We start from the raw sequence: 18,902 nt of genomic DNA on the forward strand, positions 1-18,902 counted from the left end.
GGGAGCAGATTTCCTTTCCTGAAGGGCATTCGTGAACCAGGTGAGATTTTACAACAATTGACAATTAAAAAAAATTCTGAATTCAAATTTCAGCATCCGCCAGTGTGGAATTCAAACCCTCGGACATGTCCCATTCAGTGTGGGATGTTATGTTGAGGTTGTACAGGAGATTGGTAAGGCCTCTTCTGGAGTACTGTGTCTAGCTCTGGTCACCCTGTTATAGGAAGGATACTGTTAAGCTGGAGAGGGTTCAGAGACATTTACTAGAATGTCACCGGGAATGGAGGGTTTGCTTTCTCAGGAGAGGCTGGATAGTTTGGGACTTCTTTCACTAGAGTGTAGGAGGTTGAGAGGTGATCTCATAGAGGTTTATAAAATCATGAGGGGTATCGATTAGGTGAATAGCAGATGTCTTTTCCCTGTGGTGGGGGATTTCAAGACTAGGGGATATGTTTTTAAGGTGAGAAGAGAAAGATTTGAAAAAGACATGAGGGGCAACCTTTTTACACAGAGAATGGTTCATGTGTGGAATGAACTTCCAGAGGAAGTGGTGGATGCAGGCACAGTCACAATATTTAAAAGACCATTAGATAAGTACATGAATAAGAAATGTTTGGAGGAATATGGGCCAGATGCAGGCAAGTGGGACTGGTTTAATCTGGGATTATGAGTGGCATGGACTGGTTGGACCAAAGGGTCTGTTTCCATGCTGTATGACTCTATGACTCTATGACTAATCCAGTGACTGTATGACTATGTCACTGCCTCTTTGTGAGATGGATTAACCTGCTGGAAAAAGCCACCTTGACCAGTTTCTTAGGAGTGTTACTGGATTCTAACTAGTGGCATTAAAAGGAACTGCAGATGCCAGAGAACCGAAACAAAAACATAAATTGCTGGAGAAACTCAGCAGGTCTTGCGGCCCATCAAGTCTGCACCAATTCTCTGAAGAGCATTTACCATGGCCAATGCACCTAACCTGCACATCTTTGGGCTGTTGGAGGAAACCAGAGCACCCAGAGGAAACCCATGCAGACACCGGGAGATCCTGTAAACTCCACATAGACAGTTGCCCGAGGGTGGAATCGAACCCAGGGGCTGAGAGGCAGCCATGCTAATCATTGTACCACCATGCCACCCATCTGAGTTTACTCCTTTCACTGCCTCCAAACCACCCACCCAGGCCTTTCTCTCAAAGCTCTTTCACATTAAAAGTAACACAAAACAATATTTACAAGTAATACTTACAATACAGAGAACAAAATAGAACGTATCGACATGTATGCTCAAGCTGTCAGGAACTGTGTGAACGCCAAATTCATTTAGCTGCACTCACAAGGTAGCGCAAAACATCACCCGGGCTCAACGCAACACCATCCGTACTCTCAAGACAACTATAACATCGCCATCAAACCAGCAGGCAAAGGAGGAGCCATCGTCACACGAAATAGAATGGGCTACTGCAAGGAAGTGCACCGACAACTGAGCAACCTGGAACACTACCTGCCAATCCGACCAAAGAACACACCCATAAGCTCAACAGACTGATCAAGACCTGAGACGTCGCCTCTTGTATACACTATAAAACCTTTAGTTATCTCTGGGCAGTGACTTGAAAGAAATTCTGGGATTCACATTTTAATCAATCGAAACCTGTGTCTCCTTTCGAACTGATTAAGGATTTAACAGGAGGGAGTCAGCCAGCTACTTTAGGTTTATTCAACACAGTTGCATCAGTTGTATGATTGTTTGATATTTTATTTATAAATTTTGTGTCCTGATACCTCCTCTCTGACTACACCTGAGGAAGGAGCAAGTTCTGAAAGCTAATGTTTTCAAATAAACCTGATGGACTATAACTAAATTTCAATACCATGAATAAAATTCATCATGGAAGCATGTAATTAGTCACTTCCAGAAAGTTACTCGGAATAACAAATTTAATCCTTTTCCCTTTGTCAAACAAAGTGTGGTGCTCTGCTAGTTTGCTATGTAACCAAAGATACAGTTTACATAGCTAGCACCTATGTTTGATTTCAAGCAGAGTGATATGCAGTGTGTACTCCAAGGTAAATCAGTTGAGAAGCACTTTGGCAACTGTTGTTCTGTCACTAACAACAAACAGTCCCTGTTGCTCTTTCTTGTATTCTAATACAATCAGTTATCCCTTATCAAACGCATACCTGGAGATTGTCCATTGTACAGTGAAACCCTGATCAGGTAACACCACTGGACCTTTGCATTGTAAGTATTATTTGTAAATACTGCTTTTTGTTACTTTTAATGTGAAAGAGATTTGACAGAAAGGCCTGGGTGGGTGGTTTGGAGGTAGTGAAAGGTGTAAACTCAGATGGGTGGCATGGTGGCACAATGATTAGCATGGCTGCCTCTCAGTGTCAGGGCCTTTGGTTCAATTCTACCCTCGGGCGACTGTCTATATGGAGTTTGCATGTTCTCCCCATGTCTGTGTGGGTTTCCTCTGGGTGTTCCAGTTTCCTCCCACAATCCAGAGATATGCAGGTTAGGTGCATTGGCTACGGTAAATGCTGTTTGGAGAATTGGTGCAGACTTGATGTGCCGAATGGCCTCTATCTATACTGTAGGGATTCTATGGTTTGGGCTTATTGTTGTAACATTGCCCCAGAAAATGGCCACTGAACCTTGTCCGTACACAGCCACCAGTTTCTATTTCCTGGCCATCTGACTGCACATAAACAAACAGAGGGGGAGGAATGTATCGTTTATATTGATGTCAGCCAGATGGACCTCATAGAATATGAGTTCCCTGATTGGGCTATTAATCTGGTTCAATCAGGGAGCCCTGCCAGACGGATATAAACAGAAATGCCAGAGATACTGACACTCTGATAGCTGACTCTGAATGAGGCAGTATTATAGTCAAGGACTGTTCATGGGTTAAATAAAGGGTCACCGGACCTGAAACGTTAACTCTGTTTTCTCCTCCACAGATGCTGCCAGACCTGCTGAGCTTTTCCAGCAACTTTGTTTTTGTTCCTGATTTACAGCATCTGCAGTTCTTTTGGTTTTTAAATAAAGGGTAACAGGACACTGGCCTCTGTGGAGTTATTTTAAGGGGCCTTTTATCATTACTATTGTTTCCCCCTTCTGTGTTTTTAAGCCTCCAACCATTAAAGTAATGGTATGAAGAGCAGGATTGTGTCCCAGGATGGCCATTTTTGACAAGCTCTGTGCATTTTTACTAGAACTTTCTCCAAAGAGCAATATTTGTTTGTCTTTTCTCTTAGCTCTGCTGAAGAGTTCATTGGCCTTTAAAGTGTGCTGTTTATTAAATGACGGGGGTTGGGGAGGTTTACTGATTTCTCTTTTGAGAATCGTGCTCTTCCTGTATTCATAAAAAGGGGAAGGATGCAGATCCGGTAAAAGGTAGAACAAGTCAACACATCTTGAAGATGGCAAAAAAATCTTCTTTAGAGTCCTTGTCCTATCAGTGTTTCCAAAAGCTGAATATCTTCCTTCGAAGTTGCCGTAAAGTTCTGCCAGTTGCTAACTGAAGATTTTTAGCTCAAATCTCCAAGGAGCACAAAATTGTCTGTAACAGTGAAATTCACCAGTGCCACTGGTCCCAGCTGGGACCTCCCCAGGGCAATTGCTTCCTCTACAAGGAACAAACTACCTGTCATCAGGGCTTGTGAGAAGATGGGCAGCTTTTCCATCTCAGTAGCCCCAACGGGAGGCAAATGGTCACCGCTGGTACTGCAGCCAGCCAGCACCAACAAGAATGTGGCTGCCCCCACCCCTTGTAACAGGCTCTGCTGAGTTTGTGGACCTCGGGCCAGTGAAGGTCTTGGGTGGAGGTGTATCAGCTCATATATTTCTTGCTGCAGATTGGGAGCAACTGCTCAGAAGCCGCCATGGTGTATCTGGTGGCCTACCTTAGATCAGGAAGGCAACAGGAGCTCTACCCCACCTTCACTTCTTATTGTATGCCCCTTCCCCCATCCACCAGTCTGAAGCCAGTTTAATTTCTTTCCAGCGAGTGCGTGCAATGAAACCTGCACTGTTCCCATTAGCTGAAAGATCCCTGTGATAAGGCCCTCAACTTCATTAATATTAAGTTCATTTGATGATCATCTACACAACGTGCAATTCCAACCTAAGTATTTACTTTTCATGCCCACCACCCAGAAAGCTGTCATGCTGTTTCCATCGTGTCTCACCATGCCAACTTTGGTGAATCGAACCCCTTGAGTTCTGTCCACCATATTCCATGGTTTCATCCTTCGACATAGATGATCTACCGCAACACCATCTTCCTCCACCATTCCCATAGCCCTTGGTACCTTTAAAATTTAGAAATATGTTGAGTCTTGAATATATTCAATGATTGAACTTCCACTGCCCTTTGGGGCAGAGAATTTTAAGGATTCAGCAACTCTGAGTAAAGAAATTCCTCCTTATCTCAGTTCTAAAGGGCCTCTGACATTTCTACTTAGATCTGTCAGCCAGGGCTCCCTGATAGGACTAGGTTGACAGCCTCAATCAGGGAACTCATATGCTATGAGACAGTGTCCCCTGGTTCTAGACCACCAACCAGGGTAAACATCCTTCCTGCATCCACAGAGTAGCATTTGAATGAGATGACCTCTCATTCTACCAGACTTGATGGTATCTCCTCATTACCTAGAATGGGAATCAGAGATATTCTCTACAAAGAAAGGAGATAGAAATATATTACTGACTAGAATCATCATAGAATCTCTACAGCGTGGAAACAGGCCCTTCATCCCAACAAGTCCACACCAACCCTCAGAGCATCCCACCCAGACCCATCCCTCTAATCTACATATCCCTGAACATTACTAGCAATTTAGCATGGCCAATTCAACTAGCGTGCACATCTTTGGACTGTGGGAGGAAACTGGAGCACCCGGAGGAAACCCACGCAGACATGGGAAAAATGTGCAAACTCCACACAGACAGTCACCCGAGGGTGGAAGCAAACTCCACACAGATTGGACCAGGTTAGCAGCCCCAATCAGGGAACTCATATTCTATGGATCCACTTGGCTGACCTCATTCCATTCACTATAGCTTCCTCACTCTTGTTGTACATCATGGACAAACATGTAAGCATACAGAACAATACACTATGATGAAGTTCATAGGAATGAAGCAATTTATTTTTCAAAATGGATCCATTGATCTCAAACAATTAAGCTATATTTAGTTCTACAGTGCCCAAAGCTACCCCTTGTCCCCGTTAATTCAGTTGACAGTGACAATTGTCTATCAAGCTGCATCGCACTGTGCATCCCAATGGGGAGGCAATGGCCAAGTGGTATTATTGCTGGACTGCTCATCCAGAGACCCACGTAACGTTCTGGGGACCCGGGTTCGAATCCTGCCATGGCACCTGGTGGATTTTGACTTCAATAAAGAAAAGCTCTGGAATTAGGAGTCCAACAATGACCATGAAACCATGGTCGACTGTTAGAAAAACACATTTGGCTCACTATTGTCCTTTAGGGAAGGAAACTGCCATCCTTACCTGATCTGGCCTACATGTGACTCCAGACTCACAGCAATGTGGTTGACTCTTAACTGCCATCTGGGCAATAAATGCTGTCCCAGTCAGTGACACCCTCATTCCATGAATGAATTAAAAAAAAAAACACCTTAACAATGAAAGAAAGAAGAGAAACTGAATCCCAGACTCTAGAACCCACTCCCTCATGGGATGTCCTATCCCATGTGTCCAAAAATCTATGGGTTAAGAATGGGCCTGTTCAGTCACTTGAAGATCCATTGGTAGAAACTCATCGCCCTGAGTAAACAACATCCTCGAGTTAAATATGGACATGGTAAGTTCCTGGTTCCACAATATCAGGGAAAGTATGACATGGTGACAATGACTTCTCCTACAGGTCAGAAAACCCATCAGAAGGACCGCACACACATTATCCAGTCATAGATTATCAGTAGATTAACTAAAAACAACCTGAGAAAATGTACAAAATAGAAGTAAAATCCACCTGTATGGAAGTTCCATTCATCTATTCTCTTTTTATTGAATGCATACATTTTAAATCTTTAAATTGAAATAAATTGAACATTTTGCTTGATTATGATACCTATTATTACCTAGGTCTTGTGTAGAAACATTCTAAAACAGCTTGTTTTCTATCAACCTTCAGGTGCAAAACAAGTCCATTACAATGGACCATTCCTTGGAAACCTCAAAGCGCAAAGAGAAACTATTGCAGACAATGCACAAGCTCCAGGTTAAGTCAGGGAGTGCTTTACAACAGACAAGCCCATTGCTAAACTGTCACACAGGAATGGGCATGGTGACCGTACAACATATGAATCATCTGTCACAAACAGTATCGCAGGTCTGCCGGGATCTTAAGAATATTGAAAATCTGGTTCGCTTTCGTCAGAATTGGCTGAAGTACAAAATTGCAAACCCAGAGGGGGATCATTCAGATGGTCTGAGTGGGATCCATTGTGGTCTTGATGGCACCACTTACATCGTTAGTGTCAGCTCTCCACGGGTCCACGTACTGAATCGATCTGGTCAGGTTGTCCGGTCATTGCACTGTGTTCAGAACCAGGGAAGACGCAAGGAGCCCTTTCTTCCAGAAGATGTAACTCTGACCAGAACTGGACTGGTGGCTGTGACCGATATAGTGGGTGGAACTGTTCGGATCTTCAATCCTCACTCCAGGTTCTCAGAAGGCGAATGGATTGAAATTGGTAAAATAAATTGCCCCAAAGGAATTGGAGTTGACCGTTCTGGGAAACTCCTGGTAACCGATTATACCGGAGGCAGCGTTCATATTTTCGCTGTAGATCACACCTTCAGGCAGCAGCATATTCAGACTATTGCAGGACTAAGAGGGCCCAGATACATATCTTCAATGTATGATGGTGGAATCATTGTGAGTGAAGAATGTGGTGATGTGAAGGTGTATGGAAGCAACCTAAAACTAATGTACTCACTCAGCAACAAATACTGTCACCAATTTGGAAATCCTGCTGGGCTCTGTGCTGACAAGGAGGGGAACATCATGGTGGTGGATGAACAGAAAAGAAATGTGATATTGTTTCCAAAGTTTGGATCTCCTGTTTGCATTGTATCAGTTGGCCTCAAGAAGCCTACTAGTTTGGCTTGCTCTAGTTATGGTCTAGTATTTGTAATGGATACCGGAGATAACTGTATCAAAGTCTTCAAGTACAGAGTAAATACAGGGTGTGGTTCAACGAAGACTGGGCAATCTAACCATAAGCCGTACACATAGCACTAAGAGGAAAGCTATGACGCTAGCAAGATTGGTAAACCTGAAAGATGTATTTGTAATAAAATGTTTCAGAGCTGTTTTCAAGAACTGTTTATACCAGGGCAGTAAGGGAAAAAGCCAAGAAAATACAAATCTGAGAGGTGGCTTACAAAGATGAAGTCAAATCAGTCAGGGAAAGTTTAGCAAGCAACAAATCAATTGTTACTAAATTATTTTTCTGCATTTGAGTCACAATGCTCAAGATTCTGCACATAATCCTTCATGAAGGAAGGAGCAGACTTGAGGGGCCGAATGGCCTACTCCCGTTTCTATTTCAGCTGTCTTATGGTGTGTTCATCAATGTATTACATGTTCCAATTCTAAGGCCTCTCACTTGAATTAATCATAGAAGTTTGTTCATTACTTGGGGGTCAGTGTTTGTTAATCCACAGTCACATTTCAATATGGTCTTCTGAAGGACAAACTGTAGTGTTACAGACAGGACACAGAGAGGACCCTCTCCTCCTTTAATCTCAAACACCTTTAGGAGACATTCAGATTGCTTATTCTCTGGAAGATAACATTAAGATACCCACGCTGGGGGGGATATCCTGCGGACAGAAAATTTTTAAAAGTTTTATTTTAAAAACTATGTTTTTCATAAAAAGAATCTTTATATACATACACATAGTGACTAGGGCAATTCAATTCTATACTGTCTTTAGTGTGGGATTATGGTCGGCATGGACTGTTGGACTGAAGGGTCTGTTTCCGTGCTGTGTTACTCTCTGTAGAACAAACAAACCCAATGCTTTTCTTACTTTTACAAGATTATATTTACTGTATGTACATTTGAGACACTAAGAGGGTCCGATAACTGAATGGACCCCCATTTAACTTTGACAGAGCGTGCTCCATGTGCAGTGACTGTATGCACTTGCTAGGCATGGACAGTGGTATCAGCCAGGTACCAGCTTCAGTGCACCCTCATGGTACGTCTTTGATCCACATCCCATGCATTGATTTCCGTTCCAATCTCTCTTCTTGCCCACCGACATTAATTTCACTCTCACTCCTGGTGTTTGACCAGGTATTTGCTAAAACTCATTTCCACAGCCATATCACATTCCTCAGTGACTGCCTCTGGCTCAGACTCACCCCACGTGGATTCCAACTGAAGTTTCATGCCTCATGTTTTGAATCCTCCCAGGATCACAGATATCTCCGTGATGTTCAACGTTCCACAGACAGCTGCTCTCGCCGCATCCTGAGATGTACACTCAGTGCCATGTGGTGTCATATGCACAGTCTCGACCTCTCTCTCCAACAGCATCGCAACGTGCTGGCTCAGGGCTACACCACTCCGCATCCACTTCATCCTCCGGCTCATTCATCGTGCTAACAAGAAACTTTTTCTTTTCCTTTCAGACATCAAGGCCCACAAGATGCAACAACTCAAAAATACCCATGGCCCTCTGGAACCTTCCTCTCCTCACCTTCCCTCTGACTCTATCCCTTCCCCCAACCCCCCCCACCTCCTGTCGGGTATTCACCATCCCTCCTAACCTTCCGCTCCAACACAAGCTGGAGGAAAACCTCATTTTCCGCTTGGGGACCCTACAGCCCTCCGGACTCAATATTGAGTTCAATAATTTTAGGGCCTAAACTTTCCCATGTCCCAGCCCCCGACCCCACACACCAGGCCTTGTTACCACATAGCCTGCCATTACACACCCGCTGTTGTTAGTCACTAACAGTCCCCATTAACAATTATTCACCCTCCCAGCCTGATCATTAGCAACTCCTTTGTCTGTCCAACTGTCTTTCTCTCTCTTTGGGCTCTATCCTATCGTATACTCCTTACCCCACCCACCTCCCTATTTTCTGCATATAAACTGACGTTTTCCCAGCCACAGTCAGTTCTGAGGAAGGGTCACCGGACCCAAAACGTTAACTCTGTTTTCTCCTTCACAGATGCTGCCAGACCTGCTAAGCTTTTCCAGCAACTTTGTTTTTGTTCACATCCCATGCAACTCTGCAATGCCATGCTGCACTTTAAAGGACACTGACACCTTTGATTGCATCGGCGCTGTGTGGTCACTTTGTGCAGAAAGGGGCAAGTACCTGGCCTCGTGGATTGGACCAGGGTGCATCTCAGGGCTCCTCATTATCCAGCATTCCCTGTAATCTGCATACATCCTCTGATATTCCACATAGCAATTGGAATCAGCGCACTGACAGTGGCATTGACCTCTAGATTTGCAGGTAATAAAATTAGAGGGAACCATGCTCTTAGTTCTCATTCAATTTGCAGTGACTGCTCACAGCATCCTTGACATTCCTTCCCTTGTCTTTTTGCACTTTGCCCCTTCAACTAGAGCTTAAAGGCTCCTAGCCCTTCTGTTTTACTTTGCTGTTTAGTACTGACACAAAACCAGGCAGCCTGTTATGGTTATCTGGGGGAGGCAATGACCTATCACTGGACTGTTAGTCCAGAGACCCAGTTAATGTTCTGGGGACCCAGGTTCAGAATCCTGCCATGGCAGATGGTGGAATTTGAATTCAATAAAAAAAAAAATCAGGACTCTGATGATGACCATGAATTTATCATCAATTATCAGGAAAAACCCATTTGGTTCACTAGTATCCTTTTGGGAAGGAAACTGCCATCCTGGCCTACACGTGACTCCAGAGCCACAGCAATTTGGTTGGCTCTCAAGTGCCCTCTGGGATGGACAATAAATGCTGGCCTAGCCAGCGACATCCTCATCTTGTGAATGTATAAATGTATAAATGTATAAAGTATGAAGTCAGCAGTGGTCAGTCAAGGGGGTGGACATGTTGTTGTGTGGCATCGTGTTATACCAATGGCACAACTACAAGGTGCCTATGTGACAAACACATTGACTACTAGACAAATGGCCATGTCTCAAGTGGAGGAGGCTTCAGTCAAATCCAGGCAGATATGCTTCAGTCAGAGGGTCCTGGCACAGTAAGTCAAAGGGATTGTCTAATATCAGTTCAGGGGCTTGACTTTGGTCAGGCAGCTCCTCGGGGTGGTCGCCATAAAGGTTCTCTCCTCATGGAGAGTGAGGAGTTGAATGTTGATCACTCCAACATCTGTTTTGGCTCTTTCTGTCCTGTTTGGGGCATTTTCTCCTAGAATGAGACAAAGGATTGATTAGGATAAATATTTCTGGCACAGCCATTAGTGCAGCTAAGTGGAGGAGGAAAATAGATGAGGTGTCCTGAGTGAGTGAGTGAGTGAGCAGAAGGTGCAGAGGCCATGCGGTGGAAGGAGTTCAATGTGTGAGAGCGAGTGAGGGAAGATGTTATATGTGATAGTGAGAAACTTGTTGGGAGGTGTATGCAGGAGAAGAGATTCAGTGAGTGTGAGGGAGTAGAGCTGGTGGTAGAGAAGATCATTGCATCTTCTTATGGCATTGCTGGGTGTTCCTCCAGACTGTAGATACTGCACTGACCTGAGTGACAACCTCAGACAGGACTGGCAGCATCTGGTATCATGCTGCCCTCAGTCTGTACAGCCACCTAGCACTCTCCCCGAGAGTGGAAGAAAGTCATCAGTGTCTGTGAGGGACCACTAATGAGAGGATGGCCCTCCCCTCCAGCATAAAGGTACATCTCATGGAGTCATAGAGGTCTGCAGCATAAAAACAGGCCCCTTTGGCCCAACTTGCCTATGCTGCCCAGATTCTATGAGGTAAGGTACACTTGATAGTATTTCATCAATAATTGGAAGATCCAATTCAAGAGCGAACTATTCGGTAAATGGAAAAGCTCTGGGGAAAATTGATGCACAGAGAGATCTGGGTGTTCAGGTCCATTGTACCCTGAAGGTGGCAACACAGGTCGATAGAGTGGTAAAGAAGGCATACGGCATGCTTTCATTCATCGGACGGGGTATTGAGTACAAGAGTTGGCAGGTCATGTTACAGTTGTATAGGACTTTGGTTCGACCACATTTGGAATACTGCGTACAGTTCTGGTTGCCACATTACCAAAAGGATGTGGACTTTTGGAGAGGGTGCAGAGGTGGTTCTTCAGGATGTTGCCTGGTGTGGAGGGTGCTAGCTATGAAGAGAGGTTGAGTAGATTAGGATTATTTACGTTAGAAAGACGGAGGTTGAGGGAGGACCTGATTGAGGTCTACAAAATCATGAGAGGTATAGACAGGGTGGATAGCAAGAAGCTTTTACCCCAGAGTAGGGGACTCAATTACTAGGGGTCACGATTTGAAGGTGATAGGGGAAAAGTTTAAGGGAGATATGCATGGAAAGCTATTTATGCAGAGGATACCTGGAACATGTTGCCAGCAGAGGTGGTAGAGGCAGGCTCGATAGCGTCATTTAAGATGAATCTAGACAGATACATGAATGGGCAGGGAGCAGAGGGATACAGATCCTTGGAAAGTAGGTGACAGGTTTAGATAGAAGATCTGGATCGCTGCAGGCTTGGAGGGCCGAAGGGCCTGTTCCTGTGCTGTAATTTTTTGTTCTTTGTTCTTTTAATAACACTAGGCCATTTGTTACAGTAATCATCTTAAAAAGTGAAATCTTGTGATGCCATTCCATTCAGCTATTAACTGGAGGTGCAAATTCATTTTTACAAGTTATTGGACTCTGGTAATTCTAACATAATTTGCTTGTACAGTCTGGTTGCAGGGGTGACCTGAGTTTGAGTGTGAGCTACAGAAACTACCCTCCCCCACATTTTTCTGATAGTGGAAATGACTGTGTATGACAAAACAAGATAAGACAGCAGTTATAGAATATCGCTGCAGGCAATGACCTTTACTGCAATATGTGAGTACAGGTAAAAGCGTATGCAGATCCCTAGCTCCTGGGAGATCTTCACCTTTTATTGGATTTGCTTGTGTCACAGCTTATTCAAAGGCTCTTTAAGAATCTGTCATTTTGTTTATAAAGGGAAGCCTCTGGTTTCATGTCAATGCTGAAGAAGCTAAGATTTTATTGCAGACTTTGCAGACAAACAATATTACTGTAAAAACAATTTAGAAACAATTTTATGATAAACTGCTGTAGTAGACCCCTTTAATATGTTTTATATTATTGACACCTATTTACAAACACAATCAAAGTTTCTCTTTTCTGTACAAATTCTTCTAAAAATGGATTTGAAAACAGCAACCAATACAATTTCTAAAGCCAATGAAAGAAATAAAAAATGTACATTCTATTGACCCTCCAGAGACTAATTTCACAATTTAGTCACTTAATCAACCAATATATCTTAATATTAAGAACTATTTTATCTATAAACTGACTGGCCTAGGCAATAGAGTGAGCAAAAAGTCTGGCCTCAGCAAAAGCTTCCCGTAAAAGGTCAGGTGACAATTGTAGTACGGTTTTCCCTTTTCCCAAACATTGTTTAAATCTGGCACCAAGTCAAAGGCTGTTTTTGCATGCAGCAGCGATACCAACAAGCTGATAATCACATGATCTGATTTCCACGTGGAAATCAGGATTTTGTAAAGTGCCATGGTCCACATTTGCTCAGTTAAAAGACAGGCAGTGCTGAAGGAGAGGAGCCTTGTTACTGGGGTAAGTCCAAAATGTTGTCAGGGATAGACTGGCCGACCCATGAAATGAGGTTGAAAGGTTTGATGGGCTGGCTTTGAGGCCAAGGAAGGGGAAGATAAAGTCTCAATAGTTCGAGAAAGATAAACTGGAAGGTATCAGTTAGAAACTTAGATAGGAATATATTTTCTCTGGACTGGAGTCTCTGTAATGGATTGACTTCAGAAAGAATTTGAACATTTACTTGTCTGTGTTAAGATTACATATACATAAAACAATAAAAAGGTAAAAAACAAGCTGCGTTAACATTTATTCACAGGATGAAGGTATCACTGGCTAGGCCAGAATTTATTGCCCATCCCCAATTGCTCACAGGACAGCTAAGAATTAATCACAGTGCCATGGGTCTGGAGTCACATGTAGGCCAGACCAGGTAAGGATGTCAGTCTCCTTCCCTAAAAGGACACTAGTGAACCAGATGGATTTTTCTGACAATCAGCAATGGATTCCTGGTCATCATTGGACTCTTAATACCAGATTTTCATTCTGTTCAAACTCCACTGTGGGAGAATTCAAACCCAGGTAAGAAAATTACCTGGGTTTTTGTATAATAAACTTGTGTGCACTGCTGTTAAAGAACATCTGCAACCTCATAACAACCACCATGTTAATTAACAAAGAAAAAAATTGAACAAATGCTCTATTAGGTCAGGTTTTATTTTGGATCTGACTTGTGAATTGTTACCAGCACCTGGAGTCAGAGTTAGGGCTCTTTGTAGGATCAGAATTAACTGGATTTAACAGGGTCTGTAATCTCTATTAGAGAATCATAAGGGTCCTTATGGACATAAAACAGTAATTTTGTTGTGAAATTTACTGCACAGATTGGACTTGAATTTTTGCAAAGACTTTTCTGGGAGTGAAAGACAGAACAGTGGATTGTTTGAAGTTTTTGACTAAGGCTGAGCGGAGGCAGTTAGTAGATAAATTGAAGGTAGGAAACAAACAGGATCTCATAAGGCTGAGATGCTTAGATTAATTACCCAACATTTAGTATTAAAAGAGAAATCTGAACTTGTTGTGCCATCTCCAATGAAAAGCTTGAATTAAAGAAAAAAGGAGAGGGAAGTGGAAAGAGGAGAAAGAAAAAGACAGAATTAAATAATGTTTGAACTCAAAAAGATGATAAATCACTTGACTAGAGAAACATTTAGAGTAAATGGAGAGGAGATAGTAGCTCAGAAGATGATTCAGATTTCAGAGAAATTTCAACAATAAACTGCTGTTTGTTTTGTAAGAGAAGTCCTCTTCTTGTTAAGACTCGAAAATGATCTATCCTCCATTACTAATGATAGACAGGCCCTGAGATTCAGCATTGAAAGGAAGATTAGCTCCAGCAAACTTGTAAAGCCAGAAGGCTCCAGTGATTGGAAGTCATCCTTTCTGGTTACCAATGTAAAGTACAGCAGAATGACTAAAAGATAAGAGTACAAGTTCACTAGAAATATAGATGAGGATGCCAAGAGTTTCTACAGTTATTTTAAAAAGTAAACAAGTAAGGAAAGTGTATATTGATCCTTTACAGAATGACAATGGGGAGTTAATAGATAAAAAGGATAATAAAGTAAAAAAATTAGACAAAAAGTTGTTAGAAAAACAAATAAAACAACAAACAAATTTTGTTTCTTCATTCATTATAGAATACATGGAAAATATTCAGTAGTGTTGGCAGTGCTGGTATTTGAAAGCTTGACAGACTAATTCATAAGGTTTGTCAATGATTGCTGTCTGTGGGATCCTCAATGGCATATCCTCTGGCGAATCACTGACAGCACCTTCTGGATTTCTGAGATTCTGTGGTACAGACTCCTAAAGTTGCAGTCGGTTCCAACAGATTCATGACAGTGCACGCTGACAGTTTCTCCATCATTACTCTCATGAAGTTTGGGTCATTAAGCTTCCATATTGTTCTGACAACTGCCAATTTAGGCATCAAATGATCAGAGAAGTTTGCAAATGAGGAAGAATCATTAGCATGCAGGATTAATCTGGATCATATTGCTAGGGATTGAACATGTTACTGTAAGCTGATACAAAACCATGAGTGAGAATGGAACCATGTTGCTCATATTTTGGACCAGACTAAACCCACTGCAAATATATCAAAAGAGATAGCCTAGACCCTCACTGTTCTTAAAGGCAAGTGTAAGGCTGTGTTCCAGAGGTAATTCGATTGGTCACACTACTTGACTTTAAGCAAAATACACTTTATTCTTAAGTTAAAATAAAAAAGAAAGACAAATTGGTGTAACTTTAACTCTTTTGGAAAACTTACAGCATAATAGATTGTTTAACTACTAAACAGCAATATAGTTCCAATATAGTAGCATTCCATAAACACACCCTTAGCAAAGGCAAATTCAGTAAAACAGATTGCCTCACATGCTATTCTGGTAACAGAGGGACCCCTAGCTTTTGGCTGCAGCAAAGAGAGAGATAACAGCTTTCATAACAGCTTCCAAAAAACCCAACAACAACTGAAAGCTAAACTAAAGTCTTGGTTATGTGGGAGCCTGACTCCACCCATTAATGCTGCTTCTATTAGAGCCAGAGTAATACATCATGGAAACAGGCACTTTGGCCCAAACTGGTGCATGCTGACCATGGTGCCCACTTAGCCAGCTCCAATTACCCACACCTGGTCCATATCCCTCTAAACCCTTCCCATCCATGTACCTATCCAAATGTTTCTTAAAATGTTGAGATTGTACCTGCCTCAACTACTTTTCTCTGGCAGCCTATTCCATATACACACCATTCTCTCCATGAAGAAGTTGCTCCTCGGGTCTTTAAATCTTTCCCCTCACCTTAAACCTGTGCCCTCTTGTTTTCAATTCCCCATCCCTGGGAAAAAAGGTCTACATGCATTCATCCTATCTATGTCCTTCATGATTTTATACACCTCAATAAGGTCACTCCTCATTCTCCTACATTTCAAGAAATATGGAGTCCTATCCTGGCCAACCTCTCCCTGTAACTCAGGCTTGCTAATCCTGGCAACATCCTCATAAATCTTCCTTGCACACTATATTTTACCTAGGTCTTTCCTATAACAGGGTGACCAGAACTGTACACAATACTCCAAGTGCAGCCTCACCAATGACTTGTACAATGGTAACAATGTCCCAGCTCCTAAACTCAATGCCTCAACCAATGAAGGCCAGCATGCTAAATGCCTTCTTCACCACCCTGCCCACCTGTGATGCTGCTTTCAATGAACTATATACTTATACTCCTAGGCCCCTCTGTTCCACAACACTCCTCAGGACCTTATCATTTACTGTACAAGTCCTATCTTGGTTTGACTTTCCAAAATGCAACACCTCACACTTATCTGTATTGAATTGCATTTGCCAATCCTCAGCCCACTTCCCCATCTGAAGAAGATCCCTCTAGTTTGATAACCTTGTTTTCTATCAATGATAGAAAATTAGGAGGTATCATCTGCAAACTTACTAATGCCTTGTACATGCACATCCAGATTGTTTATGTAAATAACAAATAACAAAGGTCCCAATTCCTACCCTTGTGGCATACCACTAGTCACAGGCCTCCAGTCTGAGAAACAACCCCTAAACCATCACCTTCTGCTTCCTACCATTGAGCCAATTTTGAATCCAATTAGCTGGGTGCCCCTAGATCCCATGTGACCCAACCTTCATGACCAGCCTGCTATGCGGGACCTTGTCAAAGGCCTTACTAAAGTCCATATAGACAACATCCACTGCCCTACTCATCTATCCTCTTGGTTACCTCTTCGAAAAACTAAGATTTGTTGGACATAACTTCCCATGCACAAATCCATGCTGACTATCCCTAATCAGACCTTGACTATCCAAACGTTGGTTGATCCTGTCCCTCAGTATCCTCTCCAATAACTTGCCCACCACTGATGTCAGGCTCACTGGCCTGTAGTTCCAAGAGATAGTAGGAACTGCAGATGCAGGAGCCTTCCCCTCCCCTATTTCTGAAGAAGGGTCTAGGCCCAAAACGTCAGCCTTCCTGCTCCTCTGACGCTGCTTGGCCTGTGTGTTCATCCAGCTCTGCACCTTGTTAGCTGTAGTTCCATGACATGTCTTTGCTACCTTTCTTAAATGGAACATTATCCACCCTCCGGTCTTCTGGAACTTCACCAGTGGCTAAAGATGAAGCAAAAATCCCTTTACCCTCAAAGGGACATACTGTCCCTTGACTCTTGATATCACACTTCTAAAAGCCTCCCATTTGCCAGTCATTCATTTTCCTTCAAACAGATTCAACCAATCAACCTTTTCTAGATCGTGTCTAATGGCCCCAAAATTGGCCCTGCTCCACTTTAGTACCTTAACCTGTGGATATGTCTTTTTTCCCCATAACATTGTTAAAACAAAGAGTCATGGTTACTGGACCCAAAGCGCTCTCCAACTGACACTTTAGTCACTTGCCCAACCTCATTTCCTAAGAGGAGGTCCAGTGTTGCACCCTTCCAAGTAGGGCCCTCTACATATTGATTTAGGAAACTTCCTTGGACACATTTGACAAATTCCACAATGTCCGGGCCTTTTACACTGAGTGGCCCAGTCAATACAGGGGAAACTAAAATGTCCAACCACTACTACTCTATTATTCCTACAGGTATCTGCAATCTCCCTACACATTTGTTCCTTTAGTACCACTGGCTATTTGGGGGTTTACAATACAGTCTCAACAGAATGACATCCTTTTTGTTTCTAACTTCTAACCATATGGTCTCTTTTGATGCCCCCTTAAGAATATCCTTTCTAAGCACTTGTTATGTGCTCCCTTATCAAAATAGCAAATCCCCTTCCTCGCTTACTCGTACTTCTGTCACACCTGTAGCTTCTGTATCCAGGAACACGGAGCTGCCAATCCTGCCCTTCCCTCAGCCCTAGATAACAAGGTGTAGAGCTGGATGAACACAGCAGGCCAAGCAGCATCAGAGGAGCAGGAAGGCTGACGTTTCAGGCCTAGACCCTTCAGAAATGGGGGAGGGAAAGGGGGTTCTGAAATAAATAGGGAGAGAGGGGGAGGCGGATAGAAGATGGATAGAGGAGAAGATAGGTGGAGAGGAGACAGACAGGTCAAAGAGGTGGGGATGGAGCCAGTAAAAGCGAGTGTAGGTGGGGAGGAGATAGGTCTGTCCGGGAAGGACAGAGGTCAACGGGGTGAGATGAGGTTAGTAGGTAGGAGATGCGGTGGGAGGAGGGGATAGGTGGGAGGAAGGGACAAGCTGGGCTGGTTTTGGGATGCGGTAGGGGGAGGGGAGATTTTGAAGCTTGTGAAGTCCACATTGAGACCAGTGGGCTGCAGGGTTCCCAAGCAGAATATGAGTTGCTGTTCCTGTAACCTTCGCATCGCATTGTTGTGGCACATCTGCTAATGTGGTATACTGCATCTGCTGTTCCTGTTGTGGCCTCCTCTACATCGGGGAAACCAAGCGGAGGCTTGGGGACCACTTTGCAGAACACCTACGCTCGGTTTGCACTAAACAACTGCACCTCCCAGTCGCGAACCATTTCAACATTGTGAAAATAGATAAGTCCCCTGGGCCGGATGGGATTTATCCTAAGATTCTCTGGGAAGCTAGAGAGGAGATTGCAGAGCCTTTGGCTTTGATCTTTATGTCGTCATTGTCTTCAGGAATAATGCCAGAAGACTGGAGACTAGCAAATGTTGTCCCCTTGTTCAAGGGAAGTAGAGACAATCCTGGTAATTATAGACCAGTGAGCCTTACTTCGGTTGTGGGTAAAGTGTTGGAAAGGATTATAAGAGATAGGATTAATAATCATTGAGAAAGGAATAATTTGATTAGGGATAGTCAACACGGTTTTGTGAAGGGTAGGTCGTGCCTCACAAACCTTTGAGAAGGTGACCAAACAGGTGGACTAGGGTAAAGTGGTTGATGTGGTGTATATGGATTCAGTAAAGCGTTTGATAATGTACCCCACGGTAGGCTATTGCAGAAAATACGGAGGCATGGGATTGAGGGTGATTTAGCGGTTTGGATCAGAAATTGGCTAGC

At 43.2% G+C, this 18,902-nt stretch overlaps 1 protein-coding gene across 1 annotated transcript; it reads left to right on the forward strand.

Annotated features, from left to right (window-relative positions):
* The first annotated feature begins 2,166 nt into the window (after positions 1 to 2,166).
* LOC125485695 (tripartite motif-containing protein 2-like) lies at positions 2,167 to 7,355 on the forward strand. Its single transcript, XM_048609786.1, has 2 exons — positions 2,167 to 2,244; positions 6,177 to 7,355. Exon 2 carries the CDS (start codon positions 6,198 to 6,200, stop codon positions 7,281 to 7,283), a length of 1,086 nt encoding a protein of 361 aa, XP_048465743.1. The 5' UTR covers positions 2,167 to 2,244; positions 6,177 to 6,197; the 3' UTR covers positions 7,284 to 7,355.
* Positions 7,356 to 18,902: the final 11,547 nt, after the last annotated feature.

This window comes from Rhincodon typus, chromosome 21 (genome assembly GCF_021869965.1).
Source record: "Rhincodon typus isolate 14 chromosome 21, sRhiTyp1.1, whole genome shotgun sequence".
Lineage (NCBI taxonomy): Eukaryota > Metazoa > Chordata > Chondrichthyes > Orectolobiformes > Rhincodontidae > Rhincodon > Rhincodon typus.

What these genes read in the sequence shown, in the direction of transcription:
- LOC125485695 (XM_048609786.1), top strand. Translation starts at nt 6,198, where the DNA reads ATGGACCATTCCTTGGAAACCTCAAAGCGCAAAGAGAAACTATTGCAG.